The 11246-nt window shown below is 35.6% G+C and overlaps 1 protein-coding gene across 2 annotated transcripts in view; it reads left to right on the top strand.

The window, feature by feature from the left end:
• Positions 1-8088, top strand: part of Polr3E (RNA polymerase III subunit E) — a 148008-nt gene extending 139920 nt beyond the window's left edge. The window contains exons 2-9 of one of the 2 annotated variants that reach the window (XM_073075704.1): positions 181-282; positions 391-609; positions 1189-1351; positions 2022-2134; positions 2734-2874; positions 3555-3720; positions 4287-4471; positions 4878-8088. In XM_073075704.1, coding sequence (XP_072931805.1) covers positions 253-282; positions 391-609; positions 1189-1351; positions 2022-2134; positions 2734-2874; positions 3555-3720; positions 4287-4471; positions 4878-5309 — 1449 coding nt within the window. In that variant the 5' untranslated portion in view covers positions 181-252 and the 3' untranslated portion in view covers positions 5310-8088. Of the gene's footprint in view, positions 1-125; positions 283-390; positions 610-1188; positions 1352-2021; positions 2135-2733; positions 2875-3554; positions 3721-4286; positions 4472-4877 lie in introns of those variants that run through there. The other variant, XM_073075703.1, reaches the window with a different exon arrangement.
• Positions 8089-11246: the final 3158 nt, after the last annotated feature.

Genomic DNA, 11246 nt, shown 5'->3' with positions numbered 1-11246 from the left:
CGACGAGTTTCCCATCTATTGCTAATAGATGCATTCAAAAATAAAAAGTAAAACTTTAAAAATCGGTACTATGGTCCTCCCTAGCAGAAAACGTGTATTTAATCTGCATACTTTTGACAGCGGTGCCAGTCTGTCCTGTATGTCATTAGTGTCAAATTGTCATCTGGGAGCTGGCGTGTTGGTCGCTGTATTAAATCTAAAATCTTTTTCTGAAATGCGTTGAATTTTATTGGATTCAAACAGAAATACACAATGGAAGACGATGACCCAGTGGTACAGGAGGTAATACATCCGCGGCATTGCGTATGTCAACGTGGTAGAAAACTAGGTTATGTTATTGTACGAAAAGTTTTAGTTTTCTCGTGTTATTCTTGCTTTTTCCCATTCCAGATACCTGTATTTTTGTCCCAAGCGTTGGCAAAGAACTTGTACATATACCAGTATCCTGTAAGGCCTGCAAATAGGGATTGGACGAACGTTAAGGTCACGAATGCATCTGTGAAGCCTAAGAATCAAATGGTTAGGCTGGAGGTCGGATTAGATACATACAGCGACAAGTATTGCTCGTCTAAAGGCGAGCAAATAGCCCTGAATACTGATGGAGCTCAGGTAATGAATATGGGTTCGTAAATTCATCTAGTACTTAGGAATTGCATGATGCAATTTATAATGATTTGGTAGTTGTGTAATTCATCGTCAAATAAAATACTTGAAGTTATTTTATCGGTTATTAATAATTTTGAATGTGGTAAGATTTTGTCTGAAGGCTTGAACAGCAAATGAGAAATCATTCCACCTGATGGTAGGTGATTATTGCCTACTCCACATCAATATGGATTCCAAGTCAATTAGAAATAACTTACCACACCTTATAAGGGAATAAGTTGGTCAGCTCATACATAAGTTAGCTGACATCCAAATTCTTCAACTACACTGTAAGAACTGCGTGAGAACTGATGAACTATGATGGTGGTACCTCTCTGATCAAACCATATTGATTCTATGACTTTTCTAGTATAGAATAAGTTACAATATGGAATTCTAATGATATAATATGAATAATATATTGACTGGGACGTAAATTCACCAACTACTTTGAATCTTTAGTATTTCATCACTAACATTGTTTTGTCTTGTTCAAAAATGTTTATATTTGTGTTGTTATGTAATATTTATATTGTTTAATAGGAACCACACTACTCAAGGAATAAGGAGAAAGAAAAGGCCAAATACTTTAAGCATGGGATAATGGATAAAATAGTTTATGAGAGCAGTGGCCCGTGCACTGAAACAAGGCACTATGCTGTCGCCATCCTTCAGGATAAGGAGTTGCATTGTACTCCCATACAAGGTTACCTATTTTTATTAATTACTTTTCTATACTAATATTATAAAGAGGAAAACTTTGTTTGTTTGTTTGTTTGTTTGTTTGTTTGTTTGTTTGATTGTAATGATTAGGCTCAAAAACTACTGAACCGATTTTAAAATTCTTTTACCATCCGTAAGCTACATTATCCACGAGTAACTTAGGCTATATTTTTTATGAAATAAATAGATTTTGAGGCTGTACAAAGTTTCCCAGGTCAGCTAGTTTGTAATATAGAGAAACTAACAATTCAAGTCCACCAGGGGGTCATACTAGGACTATTGCTGCCCATGGACATCCATACTTAATGCCAGATAAGATTATATTTCTGTCTGAGGTCTGCCATATGTACTGTTAGCCTTGAGGACTAACGTTGGAATGCTTGAGAAAAGTATATCTCCCTTACTAGTTTACCCTTTAAACCAAAACACATTAACAGCCCACTGTTGAGCACGGGTCTCCTCTCAGAATCAGAAACATTACACCATATTCTACCATGCTGGCCAATTGTGAATTTGTAGACCAAAACACAGCAGCACATAACACTACTGTTATTTGATGTAGATGTGGCAGTGCTTCTGTTGGAGTCTACCCACAAAGGGTTCTACCATCTTCATATTTTTCATTTGTATAGTTTTGGATTGGTTAATTTCAGGTATTGTGCAGCTCAGGCCTTCATATTCATATCACGATAAGCAAGACAAGCGTATGGAGAAGAGTAAAGGGGATGATGAAATGGATGAGGAGGCTCCCCCTGAAGCACAGCAGGTTTGTGATAATATTTTCTGGGGTGATAATATTTTCTGGGGTCATCCTATCTGGGATTGATTACAGATGTTTATGGGTGGTAATAGCCATTTATCATTGGGTGGACTGCTTGCTGGTCTGCTATTCCTGTATTATAAAAAAAATAGTTGATGAATTATTATTACATGACTGTGGAGTATTGTTTTTCGACAATATGTATGCATGACTCATTCGTTGGCATGCCATACAGTCCAAATTACTTGAGGGATTTTAATATATGAGGTGTTGTATGATTAGTCTAAGTTGTAGGGTTGACATATTAGAAATGAATTAAAGCAAGTGACTTATAGTGAAAGAAAAACATTGTAAGGAACTAATGATAGTACCCTTTTTTTTTAATTTTTATGATAGGTTTTCTAAAGCGTGTGCAGTTTAGTTAACAATGTATGTGTAATGTTAATAGCAATGGGATGGAAATGATTTGGTAATGAATTACATTGCTATATTTCATAGAAATGGAGTAATATTGTATGGGTAATTTTAGTGTTACTATATTGTATGAAAAAATTAAGAATATTTATTTAATTAACAAATATTTAATTTTACATTTTGTCATACAGATTACAGTGAAATTCGCGCGGCAAGAGACTGAAGTCGCGAAGAAGGCGAGGGAGAAGTCCTTCGAGACTATGTCGCAACGCATTTCCGAGGAGCCCTGGTTCGACGCCATGTGGAAGAATTCTGAGAGCGATCATGCTGAGGTCAGTTATGATTTTATAATGGTAACATGGAAAGGAACCAATCTTAAATAACATTGGGAAAATGTAATTTTCTAAAAAGTGATAATCTAAAAAGGGTCTAGAGTCCCTGAAAAGTCAGGGTTAAAAAAAATATCATCCCAAAATTAGTCTCATAATATAGGTAAAAATTGATAGTTACAAAAACAATATTATTTTTTCATATCCCTAATATATATGGAGGATGAGTAAATAATTATTCAGTTAGAATAAATTACTTATTTATCCTTAAATTCAGTTAGTGTACTGTATGTGGGTAGGTAGGTATTTATCTCGAGCGCATACGTCACTGTCATAAGCTGTAAGTCAGCGACCGTCGGCCCGAGCGGACGTGGTAGTGCATTAGCATGTCGAATAGTATTGCTATCAGTGTCAGGACAGTGTATTGTTGAGTCTTGTAAAAACGTAAAGCAAGGTCATCGCTAATTGTCTTTTTTATCATATTATTTCAATAGCTCTGTCCCTTATAAAATATTTGTCTATGTAAGTAAAATGAAAAATGTCAATGCGCTCGCGGTTCTCTCACTTTTTCGACTTGTAGTGTGCATGTACCATGTCTATAGTATAAAATGTGTTTGGTCTTATCTTTTGGTTGTGGAACACTAAAAACGAAAAGGTCACATGATAATCGTTTGAAACCACAGCTGGAACGTTTGAAGCTGTTCAGTGCGACGTCGTCAGACGGGTCTGCTTTAACGTTGCGACCGCGGGAGTACGTGCGGGCGCTGGTGCCGCCGCACGAGGAAGATGAAGTGGACGCCGACAAGAAGGTCTCGCTGCAGGATCAGGTTAAGGAGCTGTTGAATAATGGTAAGTGGGTCTTAGTTGGTTATGTCTTTATTATTATTAATTTTTTTATGTCATTTCTAATGAAGTTTTTTATAAAATTTGACATTTATTTTCATAAATGTTTTAATTAACATAAAATTTTTTAGATTAATCAAAAAAAAATCGTTATTTTTATGTATGTGTATGTATCTAAAGTAACAAAATAACAGCCTGTGATACTAAAGGAGATTTATTGGAAATTTAAAACTTAATTTAATAAAACCGCATTTATGAAGATATGTCATGATAAAATACTAAAATAACTACATATTACAAAGCTATATTCAAAATAATATTGCAACGGATAGTTGTTTGGCCGGAAATCCGATACCGGATATCCTTTGATGAGCCTTTTTCTTTTGATCCTTATAAGCGATACTATCCGATGGTCGAATAATACAAACTATGTTTTGTTCTTTTTTCAAAAACTCGTTCGTTTCAATCATAAGCACCTAATGTGCTCCGGCCGGATAGTGTTTAGGTCGCCGGATAGTTGCCGGATATCCGTTGCATCGCTAGTTAAAATGGATTGTGTGCGTGTGTTACAGCAAAACTGCTTACGTTCAGCGAGATCCGGTTGCTGCTGAAGGTGCCGGAGAGCGCGGCGGGCGAGGCCACGCTGCTCACCGCGCTCAGCGGCGCCGCGTGCTGCGTGCGCGGCGTGTGGGCCCCCCGCGCGCCCCCGCCCCCCCTCGCGCCCTCCGCGCTGCACGCCGCGGCCAGGGACCACGTGGTGAGTGACGTCAGCGGCGCGGCGTGTGGGCCCCCCGCGCGCCCCCGCCCCCCCTCGCGCCCTCCGCGCTGCACGCCGCGGCCAGGGACCACGTGGTGAGTGACGTCAGCGGCGCGGCGTGTGGGCCCCCCGCGCGCCCCCGCCCCCCCTCGCCGTGAGTGACGTCAGCAAGAGTCACGAGCTGCTGGAGGTGTCGGAGAGCGCGGCGGGCGACGCCACACGAGATCTTGGGCTCTTGTGAGATCTTAAGGAATGGACTGTAGGTTGTTATTTTAAATCCCACGACGTAACCTCACAAAAGAGTACTGTACGTGTACATGCAATGACGAAACTTCAGTACGGTAAGTAGCGTATTTACTGCTCGTCTCTCAACTTTTCGTCTAACATTACATTTTTCACTTTCCAGCTGTACCTGTTTACGCAGCACACGTACATAGACCGGCGGAAGGTGACCGCGGCGGTGCGGTTGCCGCCCCAAGACGTGTTGCAAATCATGCAATCAGTCGCCAAGTACAACCCGAACACCGGCTGGGAACTGCTCATCCCTCCAGACACGGCCTTCGAGGAGAAATACCCAGAGATCATGCAACGACAGAATCTCTACTGGGAGGCCCGTCAGCGCTTATTCAGCGAAATGCTAATGGGTGACAGTGTACCTAAACGACAGAGGAAAAAGTCTCAAAGGGATTCTGGTTCCGACTCGATGATGAGCCCCAAAGCTCGGTGTAACAGTGTTAGTGAGGAGGACAGTGAACGTAAACGGCCCAAGAACAAGTCGGCCACGGGCAGTGGGAAACGGACAAGACATATCAGTGCTAGTAATACGCCGGATAAATGATATTTAGTGTGCAGTAGTTAGGTTATCAAATTGTAGCTTCGCTATGTTATGGGCTGTAGCCAAATAGACTTTGAAGTGAGCTTTTAGGTTATATATGCCGTATAAAAGAGGTCGAAAGGTGGTAGAACCCTTTGCGGTTCGACTCCGGCGGCACCACCGCCACACCTATTTCTACTTAATAATAGCAGTGTTAGGTGATGCTGTGTTCCGGTTTGAAGGGTGTGGTAAGGGAGACAGACTTTTCGGAGGCGTTCCAGCTTAGTCCTCAGGGGTAGCGGCGCATCTGTGGCCGACCTCAGGTAGGAATATCTAATCCTATCTGGGGTTGATTACAAATGTCCATGGCCGGCAGTAGCCACTTACCATCAGGTGGACTGCATGCTCGTCTGCTACTCCTATATTATAAAAGAAAAAAAAAACATATGTAAGCCGCTTGTGAGCCAATCAATGTGTATTCTGGCGTAAATAGAATAAAATACCCTCTGTAATTAAGCCTAATAGCTAGGATTGCTTCAACGTCTTATAAAAGAACCTTTTGACCTTTTTCACCGAGTTTTGATCGTTCACTAGTGATTAGTGATGTTCATCATCCATACAAATTGGGTCGAAATATCGGCAATAAAGTACCTGTTACATATTAAAAGACATAGTTGAATCGTCTCAATTCCGCGATAATATTAGTCTAGAATTTTGTATCAACCTTTTAATTTAATTTCGACAATCTTTGTTTGTTTTTTGAAGAATAATTTAAATTTTTGGTGGGTTTGAATGCCAAAAACTAAGGTGTTGGGCTAGGTTAGCTAAAATGAGTTATGCATACCGCCGTGACTTTTAAGTTCATATGTGTTAAAAATATTATGTATTTAAAGTCTGTTTGGTTACATTGTCTATGTTGTTAGCTTATAAGTATTTTTGTGGCTGTAATATCGAATGTTATGCAATTGGCTAGTTCAAGAACTGCTAAAAAGTTTTTTTTTTAATTTTCAACGCGTTTTTATCACTGTGGGAATTTGAATGTTATAAAATTGGCCTTTTTAAGAACTGATATAATTGAAACTGAAATGACTATGGGCGATTCGATTTTATTATTGTCCTACTGCTGGGCACGAGTCTTCATATCTCTTGAGAGGTGTAGGTCATAATTCACTATGCAGGACAAGTGTGGACTTGTAGACATCACACTCCTTCAACTTTCTGGTAAGTTATGCAGATTTTTTTAACTACCAAACCGGTAAAATTTTATAATTAATTTCCGATAAACATATGTCATCGAAAAAACAGAGTAAGTGCCTTAGATTAAAAACCAGATTTGTGCCGTGGAATCTAAATATAAACCATTTTGTTATGACTGATGATACAATAAAAATAATTTGGTAATCAGCGCATTTAGTTACAACATTAGTTTAGTTATAATCTATTTTACCAGCTGTTATTTACTTTAACATGTGCCGGTTTCTACATATATATTGGATAAAATTTGGCCCACTTCCCGGTATCCGATTCCGGTCCGGAATTTACATATGCATATAAAATTTACGGATCGGAAATTTTAATTATATGTAAATCGGATAACAGTGCAATATTTTAAGATGAGGATAATATAAGCTGGTATTATAGAAGTTTGTGTTATGCCCGTTTAATAGATGATCGTGTATATATAATATATACATATACATGCGAGCAACGTACATACGTGCTGGTTATAGTAAATAAATAATAAAATGTTTTTTCCGCCACGCTTGCGAAAGTGTTAGTTCAGATTGTTCAATTGTATTTTAATAGGAATTTTTCAAACAGATTTGCATTTTTTTACAGAAATATTAAGCACAGGAATCTTCCATTAACGAAATCTCGCGATGTAAGTATTCTTGAACATAGAATAATTTATGAAATGCCTTTATTAAGCCTTAAATGTTAATAGTTTGAGGACGTCGAATTAGAAGAATTAAAGGTAGTGACAGATATACTACCCTATTTAATCCTTGCAATATATTAGCACTTATACCGATGTTCACGACTTGGTTTACTAATTTGTTGTATGTATGACATTGTTATTGAAATATTATCATATTTCAAACTTAGGAGAAAATACGTATATTAAGCACACAATATTAAAAACGGAGTAATAGTTAAGTATAGTTGTTATTTATAAATAATCATGTTTCAAATACATTTTTATTGAAATAAGGTACGAAACAGATTCACAACATGTATGAATATAACGATTAGTAATATTAATAAGAATATTAATTAAAAATATTGGTTACCTAGTTTAAAATGTTATAAATCTAATAAGCTTGATGGATTTCAGGCTAAAAGTTTCTAATTAGTAACAATAACAGATTTTTTCTGTGTATTAGTAATATTTACCAATATTACAATATATAGTTAGTTTTTTTTATTAAAATATTATTTGAGGTCAATACTCCTTATATTTATCTTGTATTGAACATTTAGTTAAATATTCCAATTGTCTGTCTTCAGTCTTAAATCTGTTTCTGCCCTGTACAACCATAATTATTATTATCAAATGGTAATCCAATATCCCGTCAATGTGTTCAAAAGTGGCTTTTTGAGGTAGTTTTCTTGCAATATAGAACAATTTTTGTTTTTTGAAGATTATAAGAGGTATTTCCTATTAAAATTACGAAAATATTCGATTTTTGTAAATAATCGATTTACTATGGCCATTAATGACTGAAAATATCGTTCATTTGTAATATTTTTTATTTAGTGGTTAAGCAACGAAGGTGCCGTTGGCGTTAATTAAGAGAAAAATGTAATAAACAGGAAAAAAATATAAATATAGCTTGGCCAATTTTATCATTGAAATTATTTAAGCTGTGCAATCGGTTGACGATCGAGTTTAAAATGATTATTCGCTTCCCATCCCTAGAAAGTTACGAGGTAGGAAACGAGCTGCAGGGTTTTTGTCGCTAATATTATCAAAAGATTTGTATTTACTATTCTTATTATTTTAAAATTGTACTTATTAACTTACTCCGTAGGTACTCGCCGCGCTCTGGGTGACCGCTTACTAATAAGTACTGAGTTGTTACAACTGCAACGCCAAGTCTCGCGTAAATTGTGCGATCTGTGTGGTCGGACCTTTATAGTTAATGATGTGCCAAGTCGGCCATTTTTGGTATTCGAGTACTTTAGTACTCATATAAAAAAGAATAGAGTCAGTACTCGAGTCCAGAGTATTCAAAATGTACTCGAGTTAGCATGAAGTACTCGAGTACTTTGTAACACGCAGAACCACGGAAACCAAAAAAAAACGCACTCACTAAACAAAATTAAACAAGTTGTTACTTACTTGCACATTCCTTCTGCATTCACTCGTTTGACATAATAACATAAGACTGGAGTCAGTGTACGAGTACCGTCAGTATTCGAGTATCACTGGTACTCGAGTACCACTTATTACTCGCATACTCGAGTCGACCTGACTTGGCACATCTCTATTTATAGTTAATTTACATCTAAAGACAAAACGTGTTGGACGCTTGTCGTAGCAGCCAAGTATTTCCCTATACAGTAATACAGCCACGCAGACACGGTCCGTGATTATCAAAATATAATATAGAAAATTATGTTTTTTCACACTGCAAAATTCAAACTTTGCAAAATAATAGTGTCCGTATTTTAACTGCCCATGCCCACTAATGTTATACTTAAAATAAATTATATTCGAAATATTTAGTTTAATTGTAAGCATGAATCTTATTTTTATGATTTATACATTATTTATTATTGATTAATAGTAGAATTCCAGCTCGTTAACCGGTTTCTATATTGCAATACGTTGTAATGAAGAATGTTTGTAAAGCGAAATTATAATCATCGCAATGTGATTCTGTATATAAATAGTTGTTATTTTTTTAAGTAATAAACATTTTAAAAAAGTTTGTGTTTTCACTGTAATGGAATTAATTTTGATTACTACCGTCATAGATTAGTAAAGATACTTCGCCGCCTTGAAATTGAATGAAGCCACAAACGGCTTATTAGTAAGTTCTTTTTTTGAATTCTTGACAAATAAAAACATTTTTAGAGAAAATTTACGAATAAATAACTAATACTGCGTAATTTACATAATATATAAATAATTATTTCAAATATTTAAGGGGCATTTTAGGATACGGAGACGTGGCAAAACTTTTTTACGCAACTATTTCAATTCTTAAAACTGGGCACACTTTCTTGTTAGGAGTGAGTAATCTTTACTAATCTATGACCGTCATATGAGAAAGGTCATTGATCCCAGTGCAATATATTCATTAGGTATTTTATTTCTTAACGGACGAGTTATATGTACAAGTAAGTTTAGAAATTATCAACGTTTTAATATTACGAATATTGTTATTTATATAACTTTATTTATACTGTATGTTTGCATAATCTGTAAAGAGAAAATGTTTAATACTTACAAGAAAATTTAGTGTTTATAAGATTTTTTTTATAAAATTGACATTGGAAAAATGGTCATAAGACCGAGAAGCCATCGACTAAAACAAAAAAAAAAAAAAAAAAAAAAAAAAATATATATATATATATATATATATATATATATATATATATATATATATATATATATATATATATATATATTGAATATATATATATTGAAATGCGTTCTCTTATTCAAAAAGTATTGGAGGTTGAAGGTAGAATAAATATGAAACTTCAGTACAACAATTTATTAAGTTTATCTACAATTCACAACACAGTTGGGTGCAACTTACAACAATAATAGAATATTGAAAACGTGAACATAAATTAGTGCGAAAACAACAAGTTAGTGTAACACAGAATATCTAGTCTGGTTTTTTTACGTGTCTTATTTTGTCTTTAGGTTCTATCTTTTTATCTTTTATCCATAACGTATCTCCTAATTTTATTTTGATATCATAATAATCATAGGTAAATAATATCACCGAACTTGGTGAATGCACTGCTGTGCGCCTAAATAATGATTTTCCATTACTAAATCTGTCAATATGTAGTTCAAAATAAGACAAGTAGGTAAAGAAAAACTTAGTGTAGTGATTACTTTATAGTATCATATTACGATTAATTCTACTGCTTAGCTCCTGGATTTTATCTTAGTCGCCTACTCGCCTCCTATGACATCTACGAGAAGACAGATGGTGCTACTTTTCAGGTATAATATTTCAAGTATTTAAAAATGCGAGGCGTAGAACTTATGGAGCGTTTTAGCCGTTTCGCCTGTGTGACGCCGAATCTCAATATTCGAGATATATGAAAAAATGTAGGCTTTTCGTAAAATTTTCGTGCATTTGTCTGCGGTTTTCTATGTATCTGCGGGTAGCTCATACCGATCTCATTCCCGGTTTCGTGATGATGTTCCGTCGGGTTAGCGGGCGCTTCCGTAACCGCGGCGGCTACATAACCGCACAAAACTGCAGAGGTTTTGAGATAAAACAGTTGTTCCGCGTCCGTCAGCGTATATAGTCAGTTGAAAGTCGCTCCATAAGTTCTCACTCTTAAAGCAGGTAATGCATTGTTTATAATTCACACACAAATACATATTTGTTACCCGTACATACTTGTTATATATATTTTTATTTGTACATAATTCAGGTAAACATTACACAAAATATTTTCTGTCTCTAATATTTGTCTCTAAATAATATTGAATGTTTTGTAAGTTGTTTTTAAAAAGTATTTTTGGTTTGTTAGCAAAAAGTAGAGATTTTAATTACATAATCAATACAATTAAAGTTAGATCGACACGTTATTCTTATACTGAAATTCCTTACAGGATTATATATATATAATGTATTAATTAACATTAACAATAAAAATTAGAAATTAACTCAATAACGCTAATGATCACACGGTAAACTGCCGTAAACATATTTAACCAAAGGTGGGTAGTTAATTTTTTTTATATAAAAAGGCATGTAGAGG

This window comes from Epargyreus clarus, unplaced genomic scaffold (genome assembly GCF_041222505.1).
Source record: "Epargyreus clarus isolate Ecla_fem2 unplaced genomic scaffold, WU_Ecla_fem_2.2 ptg000008l, whole genome shotgun sequence".
Classification (NCBI taxonomy): Eukaryota; Metazoa; Arthropoda; class Insecta; order Lepidoptera; family Hesperiidae; genus Epargyreus; species Epargyreus clarus.
This window is presented reverse-complemented; position numbering and strand designations above follow the sequence as displayed.